The 12584-nt window shown below is 33.7% G+C and overlaps 3 protein-coding genes across 5 annotated transcripts in view; all 3 read right to left on the reverse strand.

Moving 5' to 3' along the window:
• The window catches only part of LOC140961826 (uncharacterized), a 35054-nt gene extending 23489 nt beyond the window's left edge, over nucleotides 1-11565 (reverse strand). Inside the window, exon 1 of the mRNA XM_073420553.1 lies at nucleotides 11555-11565. The gene's annotated coding sequence lies outside the window, so the exon portion shown is untranslated. The remainder of the gene's footprint in view (nucleotides 1-11554) is intronic.
• LOC140961998 (uncharacterized protein At4g15970-like) lies at nucleotides 114-7541 on the reverse strand. Of its 3 annotated transcripts, none has more exons than XM_073420831.1 (3): nucleotides 7123-7541; nucleotides 1799-2170; nucleotides 114-660 (listed from the first exon to the last, which is right to left on the reverse strand). In XM_073420831.1, the coding sequence occupies exons 1-3, from the start codon at nucleotides 7459-7461 to the stop codon at nucleotides 166-168; spliced, it is 1206 nt and encodes a 401-aa protein (XP_073276932.1). In that variant the 5' UTR covers nucleotides 7462-7541; the 3' UTR covers nucleotides 114-165. The 3 variants fall into 3 exon arrangements, with proteins under 3 accessions (XP_073276932.1, XP_073276933.1, XP_073276931.1); XM_073420832.1 differs by lacking the exon at nucleotides 7123-7541 and adding an exon at nucleotides 3264-3564; XM_073420830.1 differs by lacking the exons at nucleotides 114-660; nucleotides 1799-2170 and adding exons at nucleotides 4395-5004; nucleotides 5424-5795 and having other exon boundaries at nucleotides 7123-7520.
• LOC140961645 (guanine nucleotide-binding protein subunit gamma 1-like) lies at nucleotides 9483-11075 on the reverse strand. The gene is made up of 4 exons (XM_073420299.1): nucleotides 10793-11075; nucleotides 10610-10662; nucleotides 9877-9921; nucleotides 9483-9771 (listed from the first exon to the last, which is right to left on the reverse strand). Exons 1-4 carry the CDS (start codon nucleotides 10985-10987, stop codon nucleotides 9690-9692), a joined length of 375 nt encoding a protein of 124 aa, XP_073276400.1. The 5' UTR covers nucleotides 10988-11075; the 3' UTR covers nucleotides 9483-9689.
• Nucleotides 11566-12584: the final 1019 nt, after the last annotated feature.

A 12584-nucleotide genomic window follows, 5' to 3' on the forward strand; every position in this document is an offset into this window, starting at 1 on the left:
TTTAACAAAATTATACTGATCCTTCTCGAAATATTTTTAAAATATATAGAAAAATGTTCAGCATCTTGAAAACTTTAAATCTTTTTTATTCAAAAAAAAAAGAAAGCCTTTAAATGCACTATTGCCTTGTCCTCCGCGAAAAAGGAAGTTGATGCAGAAAAATAGTCATCCACATCTCCTAGGAACAGTCCAAGATCTCGTACTGGAATTCCTTTCCCCAGTCGGTCCCAGCTCCATATACCTCTTCCAATCATCAATCACCATCTGTATATCATGAATCTTGTTGTCCAACCCAATACAACAATTTGCATGCATCGTAATCACCAGATCCAGATCCTTGCTGGGTTCACAAAACCCGCCAAAATAAGCAGTGTTCAAAAATCTAATCTCCATCTCAAGATTTGCGACGTAAGGATCCATTTTGATCATGTTCAGGACGTCTTGGTCGTGTCTGCCAGGGAAATAATCCTTGCCCATGTACCAGAATTTGTAAAATTTGATGGTTTTGTTGTTGGATTTGACGTAGTTGAAGCCTCCGTTTGGGGAGTTGCCCACGTTGGTGGAGTCGAGATTTTCGAAGTAGTGGTCGCAGGCGATTTGGAAGTCAGCGTTTGGGTAAAATCTTGGGAACGGGTCTCTCAGCCACATAACATCCGCATCCTGAGAGTCAAAAAGTCTGTTAGGTTTGATTATTTAAATAGGGTGGGGCCCACGTATTAAATAAAACGATGCTTTCTCACAATCCCACATCGAAAGAATATGAAAAGTTGCTGGAGAGAATTAGTTATAAATAGAGCTCGATTCCTTCAGTTATTGTATCCCAAAATCAAAAGCTTTTTAGCTTTGATAAATAGAGAGTGCATAGAAAAAAAAGAGTGTATTTTTTTCTTGAGTGCGGGAATTCTCTTTGTGTGAGTTAGAGAAATTATTTTCTCGGTATATTCGGGTTGGGAGTGTGAGAAATATTGAGTGTATTGGTGTATACACTTGTTGTAATATTTCTTCCGGTTATAAAAGTTGCAGTGCTCCGTGGACGTAGCCTATATTGGGTGAACCACGTAAATCTTTGTGTTCTTGTTGGTTATTTTATTCCGCAATTTTTGGGTACTATTATCATCGTGGTTGGCATCGCTTCGGGGTGTAATTCCCCAACAAAGTCAACCCATGAATTGGAATGCTGGCAGTACTCGACAAGGTTTTAAAGCTACAAAATTTAAGTGAAAAATAATCAAATGGGTCCTTCAAATTTTTTATTTTGTGTTTTTGTCTTATAATTATTCAAATTTGAGTTTTGTTTAATATGATACCGACGAAACTGTCGAAAAATATTGACATCTTAACACAAAAACCAAAACACAACTCAACTTTTGTTACCAAAACTCAAATTTGAATATTAGAGAACCAAAATTTTTCCATTTTAACTATCTGGCAAACATTTAATCTATACTAGTACACCGACGTACACGTTACGTGCTTGTATAATATTTTTTTATAATTTATTTTGTTTATATTTAAACGAGGATCAAAATATAATAATAATAAATAGTAGTAATTTTGATATATGACTTAAAGAAATAAATAGAAAAAAAAAGAATAAAAAAAGACCTAAGTAGACATTTGAACCTATAACTTGATGACTGAGAAACAAAAACTATATTCGCTGAACTATATTTAACTTGCATTGAAATTTTAACACTTTATTACTATATATAATTATTAAAATAGACAATGACACTAAAAATAAATTATTATAAATATATCAAACTTAATAATATGATTATATAGATATATGTCTTACCGAGAATACGAAATTGAATCCCAGCTGAAGAACAACTCGAAGGAAATCGATCCTTCTCCACATCATTTTCAAGTAATCCTCACTCATGAAATGCGCTTCTCCGGTGAAGTCGACGCCGGAGGTGGTTAAGATGAAACAGTGGAGTTTTACGGCCAAGCAACGCGCATAGGCGGTCTCGTCTAATGCCGCAACCACCACGTGATCCAGCAGGTGATGAGTCTGATTTCCGATCCTGAAGCTCTCCAGGAAGAGATCGAAGATCGAATTCGGTTCCGTCCATGCCGCATTTAAGGTGGTGATTATCACTGTTTTGCCGTCCTCCATGGCTGCTTCCTTTAATGTTCTCTCCAATTTATTTATTTCATCATTGGTCTGATATATCCATCAATGAAGGCAACGTTGAAAATTAAGATTTGAATCCAATCTAAATTCATGATCATCATTGATAAAACAGAACCAGCTTGGTTTCAGTATTGGTACATTAACCCAACGTCATCATTCACCATAACCAAAAAATTATTCTAAGTTATTTCGGTTTGATCACGTAATTAAGGTTTAAGATTCATAAGAATTCAGACACACACGCAGGATAAATTTTTTCGACAATACCCGTTGTACTTCTTTGGCGTCAATATCGATCTCTCTCAATTTATTATTAATAAAAAAACTACAATTATTTTTAAAAATCGGATCTAGAATGATTTTAATAAATCAATCTATTCACCAAGTCTATTCAAGCTCTCCAGAAGAGTTCAATTTCAATAATAAAACAAAAATACTATTTTTCTTATAAATTTAAGAAATTAAAATAGTTAAATTCGTTAAAAAGTTAATTTGACATAAAATCTTGATTAGTATAATAATAATAATAATAATACTACTACTAGTAGTAGTAGTAGCAGTAGCAGCTAGCAGCGTTGGACTTTTCATATAAGAGTTGAAAGAAACTAGAGTTTATTGTCTTGTTTCTACACCGATTTTTCAATCTTATATGTGTTTCTAGAAATAATTTCACTCAAAAAAAAATGTAAAAAGGGATGTTTTTCTTTTTGTTAAACATATGCTCATGAATTTGTGTGAAACGGTCTAATGGGTCGTATTTTGTGAGACAAATCTATTATTTGGGTCATCCATGGAAAAATATTATTTTTTATGCTAAGAATATTACTTTTTATTGTAAATATCGGTATGATTGACCCGTCTCACAGATAGAGATTCGTGAGAACGTCTCACAAAAAACCTACTCTAAATTTTAGAACCCACATATTTATACATTAGAAAGTATTTGTGGCTATAACAAAAATTTTGGCCCATAATAACAATATAATTCAAATTTTTTAAATCGTAATATGTACTAGCTACAACCAATAATATCATGTTTTAATATTTTTTTGTTAGAACTTTTGAATAACTATTACTTCCTAAATTTTACACNTTTCATATATAATATTCTGGAGTTACTTACATAGGAAGGAAGGTCGTCTTGGTCGGAAGCGAACTGGTGCAACGAATCAGAGTCGTTTAATGAAGATGGATATAAAGCTGACCTTTGAAATAATTGAGAAGGATACGAAGATTGATTGAGAACAAGGTAAGAAAGGCCAATGACCACAAATACCAAAGTAATTTTAACAGCTACACTATAGTAATCGAGGCGATTGCGGTGGAGGTTCTGATCATTGGAGCCCCCCAGCTCAAGGGAGCAGTGGTCGCCTTCCGGGATGGCTCCTCCACCTTGAGAACCCATTGGTACTTCTAATAATCTAATCAAATGTATGAGATAGACTTCTATTTATCGATATCATGAATACGAATGGAAGCCAACTTAATTAACGTGCAGTAATGCTCTAATTAATTATTATATATATATAATAATTAAACAGCTTTGCCTAATTTTTTGTGTCATAATTAATTCTTGGCTGGACAATTGGTAATTAATTAAGATCCTACGAGTTGTGTGTATGAAGCGTGCGGCTTAAATCTTAATTATGTCGTCATATATTTTAAGAAATATTTCAACATTTATTTATTTATTTTTAAATTTTTTTTACAGTTAGTCCATTTGAATATGCTCGAGATATTTGTATTGACGAACGTACCATTAGTGGGAAAATATATATAGTTGAAAAGTTGTAACTAGATGATAACTTTTACAAATGATCTACAATTTTCATTTGTTTCTTAATACAATAATTATCTTTTACTACATATTTCTTAAAATTATTATTAATTAGTATGAACTCACAAGTTTTGAAAATTTGGATGAATCATCAATGTATCCAAGACAAAACTTCTGGGAGGTCGATATATAAGTAACGTAACAACACCTATATTTTAGCTTATTGAAGTTTTAACTGAAATTGTTGAAAAGTACCATTGCAAGTGCTCATGAATGATTAATCTGATGGAAGTGAAAATATCATTTACTTGTGAAAGGACGAAGTGGGACTTTTGCAAATAAATTGATTTTTTTTGTTTTTGGAACTGCCCAACAGCCCAAAGAATCACTGTTCATTCAAATCAAATATACACCTTGGATCTAAATTTCCCAATGGTTTCTTGAATGGCGAAGCCCAATATAATTGTGTTCAGCATCTTGAAAACTTCAAATCTTATTATTTAGGGGAAAAAAAACTTTAAATTTTTTATACTTCATCCTCAGGGGGAGAAAACAAAAGAAATTAAAGAAAGAAAGTTATACGCAAAAATAGTCATCCACATCTCCTAGGAACAGTCCAAGATCTCGTACTGGAATTCCTTAACCCGGTTGGTCCCAACTCCATATACCTCTTCCAATCATCAATCACCATCTGTATATCATGAATCTTGTTGTCCAACCCAATACAACAATTTGCATGCATCGTAATCACCACATCCAGATCCTTGCTGGGTTCACAAAACCCGCCAAAATAAGCAGTGTTCAAAAATCTAATCTCCATCTCAAGATTTGCGACGTAAGGATCCATTTTGATCATGTTCAGGACGTCTTGGTCGTGTGTGCCAGGGAAATAATCCTTTCCCATGTACCAGAATTTGTAGAATTTGATGGTTTTGTTATTGGATTTGACGTAGTTGAAGCCTCCGTTTGGGGAGTTACCCACGTCCGTGGAGTTGAGCTCCTCGTAGTAGTGGTCGCAGGCGATTTGGAAGTCGGCGTTTGGGTAAAATCTCGGGAATGGATCTCTCAGCCACATAACATCCGCATCCTGAGAATCAACAAGGAAGGTATGGAATACTAGCAGTACTAAAATAAAATGGTTTTAAAGTGCAATAAAATTTAAGTCAAAATGGTCCTTGTGTTTTGATCTAGTAAATATTTAAATTTGAGTTTTGGTTCTATAAATTAGATTATGATTTGATTTTTAATTTTTTTGTCGGAGTGTTGATATAATATAGAAAATATCGAAAAAATTGATGTGATATTTAGACATACTCAATTATCCGTCGTCACGTCAACATTCTATAAAAAAATATATATATACAGAAAATCCATCCTAATTTATATGATCAAATCTCAAATTTAAATTCTTACTGGATCAAAACACAAAAAGAACCAATGTAGATAACAAATTTGATTATCATCCCAAAATTTTATCTATACGCACGTAAATCAAACATGGCTTACCGAGAATACGAAATTGAATCCTAGTTGAAGAACAACTCGAAGGAAATCGATCCTTCTCCACATCATTTTCAAGTAATCCTCACTCATGAAAAGCTCTTCGCCTGAGAAGTTGACTCCGGCGGTGGTGAGGGCGAAACAGTGAAGCTTCACGGCCAAGCAACGCGCATAGGCGGTCTCGTCTAATGCCGCAACCACCACGTGATCCAGCAGGCGAAGAGTCTGATTTCCAATCCTGAAGCTCTCCAGGAAAAGATCGAAGATCGAGTTCGGTTCCGTCCACGCCGCATTTAAGGTGGTGATTATCACTGTTTTGCCGTCCTCCATGGCTGCTTCCTTCAACGTGCTCTCCAATTTATTTATTTCATCATTGGTCTGATCAATCATTGATAGAAACAGAACCAAAATTAGTCTATTCCCTTTATTTCAACAATGTAATTACTTGTCAGATTCTGTTATTTCGGTTTGATTTCGTAATTAAGGTTAAAAATCTTAAACAGACGTACAATTTCTTAAAATTTATAAGATTTCGACAATATGTTAATCTCTCTCAATTTAGTGGTCAAACAACATCTCTCTCAAATAAAACAGAAAATGAAATAAATCGAGACGGGCATATATATTATAATTTTTAAGGCCATTGCCATTATATTTAATTCATAATAAAAGTCATATTATCGAAACCAAATTTGGGGACAGCTGGGATGAGACTTTATTTGCCATCATATCGGTAATTTATAGATTTAAGAAATCAAATTAGTTATAACTAGCAAATCAAAATTCTGACACAAAATTTTAATTAGATAGTAATAAATAAACATTTAAATCTTTTTGAATTTCAAAAAATTTCATGAGTAATTTAGTAAATATAGGATAAAGATTTTTTTTAATAAAAAAAGCAATGAAGAAGATATCTTATTGAAGCGAAAAATGAAACCGGAGGGTAAAAGCCGTGCACGTTGAGGAGGAGAACGTGTGATATGAAGTTAGAAAGTATCACAATTTAAAGTATTGACTTTGTTAAGCTATCTATTTAATGATGACATAAGAATAAAATTGGGGAAAAAAAAACTTTGTGTAATTGTCACACTAAAAACAGTCAGTCTTGTATGCTCAGATTTTAAAAAAATAGTAAAAAAAATAATAATGATTATTATATATGAAAGAGGGTGCATGAATTTTCAAATAATATTATATGAGAATATAAAAAAAAATCCAAGTTAAGTGTGTCTCTAATTACCATCAATACCAAATTAAAGTATCTTAATTTGTTATTATAGTTTTCAACGTGTTACATGGAAGAAAAGTAGTGGTTGGTGAAGATGACCAATCGCAGTTGTCATTTTCCAAAAGTCTTTCTTGGAATTTTATAACATGATTTTTTTTTTAAAATTTACCATTTGAATATTTTAAGTATACCGACGAACTATTGTTTCTTGTTAAAATTTGTGAATGGAAGAGAACAACGTATGTATGCGTCACGTTTTAAGATTCTTATCACATCTACAAAATTGAATTTGTAGAAAAAAAATTAATAAACATCGTAGGAAACGTAACATATACGACAACCATAATATAATGTTTTTTTTTTTGGTTTGGAAATTTGGAAGAACTATTACTACCGAAATTATAGTTCCATTGAAAATTTCTTGATATAGTATTTGGGGAGGGAGGAGGAGAAGTGGAGTTATATGTAACTTACATAGGAAGGAAGGTCGTCTTGGTCGGAAGCGAACTTGTGCAATGAAGAACCCCATTTTCCAGAATCAGAGTCGTTTGATGAAGATGAATATAAATCTGCAGGCCTCCGAAACAATTGAGAAGGATACGAAGATGGATTAAGAACAAGGTAAGAAAGGCCTATGAGCACAAATACCAGAGTAATTTTAACAGCTACACTATAGTATCCGAGGCGATTGCGGTGGCGGTCGGGAACTGATTTGTGGTGGTTTTGATCATTGGAGCCACCCAGCTCAAGGGAATCGGGGGCGCCTCCACCATGGGAACCCATTGATGGTTCTAATGGTCTGATCAAATGCATGAGATAGACTTCTATTTATCGATATCAATATGAATGTAAGTTGCAGTACTATTCTTATTAATCATTTGTAATCAAATATAATATAAAATAATAATTAAGCAGCCTTGCCTATTTTTGTTCACAAAAATTCTTGTGAGACAGTCTCACGGATCAATTTCGTAGGTCGAATCTCTTATTTGGATCATCCATGAAAAAATATTACTTTTTATACTAAGAGTATTACTTTTTATTGTGAACATCGGTAGGATTGACCTGTCTCACAGATAAAAATTCGTGTGACTGTCTCACATTAGACTTAATCTTTTTTGTTTCATAATTCTTAGATGGACGGGAAAATTGGTAACTAAGATAAATACCAGTTGTGTGTATGACGTGTGCGTCTTAAGTCGTCAAACATTTTAATTAGACACGAATTAACATATCTTATACAAGTTAAAAACAAATTTAACCATTTGTTTAGAAGTCCAATCAATTAAATATAAAGCAAGAAGTTGGTTCATAAGTTTATTATCCTTTTAATTAATTTTGTGGGATAGGCAGTTGCATTTGTTTTGGAAAATTGCTGCCTCGCTCAATTCCAAGTATCTGAGAAGTCGCACTTACATTTAAACTTTTGGAATGGCAGCTTCAGTTACTCCCAAGTACTGTCTCAATAGGAAATATTATAAGGATAAATCAATCTCTTTGAGTCGGTGGGATATCAAATATTCAAATGTTGAGTTCGAGCACGTCTATTATTTTTAAATAATAAATAAATACATACATATATAAATATACGAGCAAAAATTTCAAGACTATTCGGACTTCAAGAATAAAAAACGAAGACGACAAAATTTTAATAATGGTGAGGTGCCGTATTATTGTACTGAAATGCATTTTTTAATATTACCTACCAAACATTTTTAAATAATATATATTCGATTTGAAAATGTATTTTTTTATTGTCACCAATGGATCACATGCACGTCGAATATGATCGAATCCACTCCTCAGGTCAATTATTTTCTAAAATTCAGGTACGGTTGATGTAAATTAAGAACGCAACCTCACCACGAAAAAGTCTGCCCGACCTTAGAAAAAACTTCACGTTAAAGTTCACTTGCTCCACATGCCAAAGTCCAAACTCTAGCAATTTTACAAATTCATGGTCACTAGATCTTCATGTTCTCTCCAGGTTATTTGGGTTTGGAATCCGTGCTTGTGATTCAATATGTTACTATTACTTCGGAAATTCTCTGTTCGAAGTTAATATACTTCGATCTCTCCTAATCCCTTGGAGCTGAAAGCTACTCATTTTAACACGTTGGTCACAAAAACACAAGGCACGGCGGTATACATAATATCAATGATATCTGTAGCAACAGTCTATTTCTAATAGTTGGGAATGGGAAAATGAGCCTGGGAATCATGCCTCTCATTCCATACCTTCAGCATGTATGTTAGATTGATTTCTAATCGTTGGAAATGGGAAAATGAGCCTGGGAATCATGCCTCTCATTCCATGTCTTCAGCATGTATGTTAGATTGAAGCACCCCATGTGTGGACAAGCACCTAGAGGTAATGAAGAATGGAGTGGAAAAAAGAAAATTGACAAGGTAACCACTATTCTCCATTCTATGTAGGTTATTTCAACCGTGACATGATAACAAATTCGTCTTTCGAAGTGCCACACTAAGAAGATTTGGAGATTATGGTAGCAGAAGCCAAAAAAAGGCATTAGAGAGGTGGCTAGAGGCCATCAGAGAATAAGGTGCTCAAGATGACCAAAGGGTTTTCCAGAAAGAGCATCCTTGACATCCAAAATCTACTATGGCCGACAAAAACTAATATGCCATCTGTAATGCGAAGAGTGGTGAGGATCATCATACCCGTAAAAGACAAAAACTCATCTCATGAAGCATTACCAAAACTACCTGAAAATCATTCCTTGTATCACGCTTCAAATTATCTTTGCACACTAAATAAATGTTTGCTACATCTCCCTAATAGCATACTGGACGAACTTCAGATATTACAAAGGATAACAGAAGACTGAACAGGTCAGCTTTAGAATTGAACTTTGCTTTCAGCCGAGAAAGTTCTAAATGGATGCTGTGTTACATCTTACAATATAGAACAAAATTATAATTTCGCTGCCTAATTCTATGCGCTAGGTTATTTGTTCGGTGAATTGGGGCATAAAAATTCCAAAAGCATGAAAACGAAAAGTACACATTTTTGGTATTGTTCAGATCCATCGTCTGCGGTTTCTTGAGCTTTGGGCACCTTGGAACCACCTGTCCCAACCCACCTCTGTTGGCCCTTTTGTCCTGCATAAATAAATTCATCTTATTACAGTATTTTTTGGGTGGTGATAAAGTTCAACATGATATATAGAAACTAAAACGCAAATTAAGAAAATCAGTGATTCTTACAATGGAAGTAGTGCGTCTGGGGCAGATTCGATGCTTGAAATTAGCCTGTTGTCAAGCAATCAAAAGAACGTGATGAGTGAACAAATCGAGCATTGTTTCACAATTATCATATTTTTGTGAATGATGGGGGTACGACACTGATTACACAAGAACTGATCTAATAGAAGACGAGTGAGAAATCATAGATAAGAATAAGACTCGACAATTGATATAGATTGGTCATGATAAATGTCGAACTGTTCGAAGTAATAGGGAATATGATACAAATAATAGACACAATGAAACAAACGAGGCCCAAATTACCAAGTACGTCTTAGAGAATTTTCAAAGCACTTGTTGATCCCAAGCATGTGCTCATGATGACAATGAACAAAATTTGGAGAATTTAAAATCTAGACAACTATGTTGGACTGTACTAACTGAGAAATCATAACTATAATTATCTTGATATACAGCTATGAGCTGCGGAAACCACTTCAACTAAAAAAATTTAAAGAAAGATTTTTTGATTTGCTTCTAAGTTCAAGTTATACCAACTTACATTTTATGACCATTGTTGCTTGTATTGTGCAACTAGTTCATGAAAATGCTTAGAAAATACCAAATATTTTTTGCCTTATTCAGTTCAATGTTAAATCTTGAACTTAAAAAATATAATAAAGAAAGCATATATATGTTCCTCCATATTCCATCCATTTTAAATTAGCGATAATTTGTTATGGAAGAGACTTACTCTTGGCAAACAGTGGAGACTCCATCGACAGTTTCAAGTTCGTCCAGCTCATCCTACACAAAAAGTTAAACGCAATTACTCCAGCCAAACAATACAAATTTCTGAGAAATATATAACAAAAAAAAAAATCAAAAGAACAAATTTAACAGGAAGATCAATTTTGAGAAGAAGATGATCGTTCACCTGGATTATTTGGATTTGCTGATCGAGAAGAGAAATTGCTGCGGAAATTCGATGCTTTCCCATTAATCCAGGAATCATACTTGCAGATCCCTGAGATCGTGGCATTGCCGATGCTGATGAAGAAGAATATGATGGCGGTTGAGAAGCGTTATAGTTTGGCTGCTGCGACGCCTCTTGCGGCGGAGCTGAATCCATTAACCACCGCGCCGTACACTGGTGGAGGGGTAATGGGTAGGGGCTAGGGAGGTGAAAATATTAGTTGATTATTAAAGTGAATGAGCGGATGAACTTAAAGCAGGATCATGAAATGTGGCCTTTGATGGGATTTTTTCCATTCATTTATTATACATAATTTTATAAAAATTGAAAACTTATTTATTTTTAAAACCCCAAATAATCAAATATTATAGGTACATGTAAATGTCAAATTACTTTGAGCATAAAAAAATTTCGTGATTTGATATTTTAAAATCTAAATTAAAATAAAAATTAATGTAAAGAAATCGAGTAGATTATAATATTTATATTCTACCATGCATTAACTCAAAAATAATTTATTTTTTCTTCCTAGCTAAAAGTTGGCATCTTGGTGTGTTTAGTGAAAAGTCTAGACATGAAAATTCCGTTGATTAATTTGGCTTATGATATTTTTAGCATTTCCAATTATATTTTTACATATATTGTGACCATTATATTGATACAATATATAGTCGTGAGTATAATATGTCATAATTATATGTAATACTTTTATAGGAAATACACATAAATCTTAAATAACAATGGACAACCAAAGAAAAAACATTTTCGAGAATTGTCATTGAATAGCACTTTACCAACGGTAATGCTTTTTAAAAGTAAACAGAGCAAGCACGGTAGAAGTTGGAGTGTTCCCCTGCAAATATGGATGATAAGCACAACCGATTTCTTGCTGCATAGCATGTTCAAAATCTTTTAAGATTACCAAATCCGAGTCAGTCCATGAGCTTATTTTCTTAGATAACAAATGAAATTATGACAAGATTACAATCATTACAGTGAGACCCGACAAATTGGAAGTGTTGGTCGTTGGCGTTTTTTAAGGATGTTACAAACATCGTTTTTCAGCACTAACAGGAAAAATAATACAAATTAGTCTGTGGACCAAAGCATATCCAAAATAGAAATGATACACTATACAACAAGAGGAAGATCAATAACAACGGTCAAAAGTGATGCAATAACGTTGATGATGACGATGACACTCATATCAACTGACTAAGGTCAGTTTAATAAGTGAGACTGAAAAAACCGCATTCCGCAAGTAAGATGTAGGTAACAACCTCAATGAGGAACTTAAAGAGTTTCTCAAATGGAAAGCCACAAACACATTGATTTCGGTGAGCCAAATTAATCACGCTTAACTTTAGAATTTTATAGATATGAGTTGATGAAATTAATATGTTAATAGAGCAATTTCATAGATACATATATAATATTCAGTGGAAAGCCTCACACTTTTGATAATCCATTTTTTTGTTCCGATCCTGGCTCAAGATGAACGCTGATAACATGCTTAACACATGCAAGTCGGACGGAAAGTCGTGTTTCCAGTGGCAGACGTTTGAGTAACGTGTAAGAACATGTCCTTGGGAGGGGAACAACAGCCGGAAACAACCGCTAATCCTGGCTCGTAGGTCCAAAATTATTACTTATTATTGTAAATATGAACATGATTGATCTATCTAACGGATCTTTCCATTTCACGGATAAAGATCCGTGAGACCGTCTCACCGTAAACATATTATTTATTAAA

This window comes from Primulina huaijiensis, chromosome 16 (genome assembly GCF_012295235.1).
Source record: "Primulina huaijiensis isolate GDHJ02 chromosome 16, ASM1229523v2, whole genome shotgun sequence".
NCBI classification, from domain to species: Eukaryota; Viridiplantae; Streptophyta; class Magnoliopsida; order Lamiales; family Gesneriaceae; genus Primulina; species Primulina huaijiensis.

Coding starts and splice junctions, on each gene's coding strand:
- LOC140961998 (XM_073420831.1), bottom strand. CDS start 7,461: ATGCATTTGATCAGACCATTAGAACCATCAATGGGTTCCCATGGTGGA. Junction 2,171..7,122: donor AAGACGACCTTCCTTCCTAT/GTAAGTTACATA, acceptor TGGATATATCAG/ACCAATGATGAAATAAATAA. Junction 661..1,798: donor GATTCAATTTCGTATTCTCG/GTAAGACATATA, acceptor TTTGACTCTCAG/GATGCGGATGTTATGTGGCT.
- LOC140961645 (XM_073420299.1), bottom strand. CDS start 10,987: ATGGATTCAGCTCCGCCGCAAGAGGCGTCGCAGCAGCCAAACTATAAC. Junction 9,922..10,609: donor GTCTCCACTGTTTGCCAAGA/GTAAGTCTCTTC, acceptor GCTTGACAACAG/GCTAATTTCAAGCATCGAAT. Junction 9,772..9,876: donor CCAGACGCACTACTTCCATT/GTAAGAATCACT, acceptor TTATTTATGCAG/GACAAAAGGGCCAACAGAGG.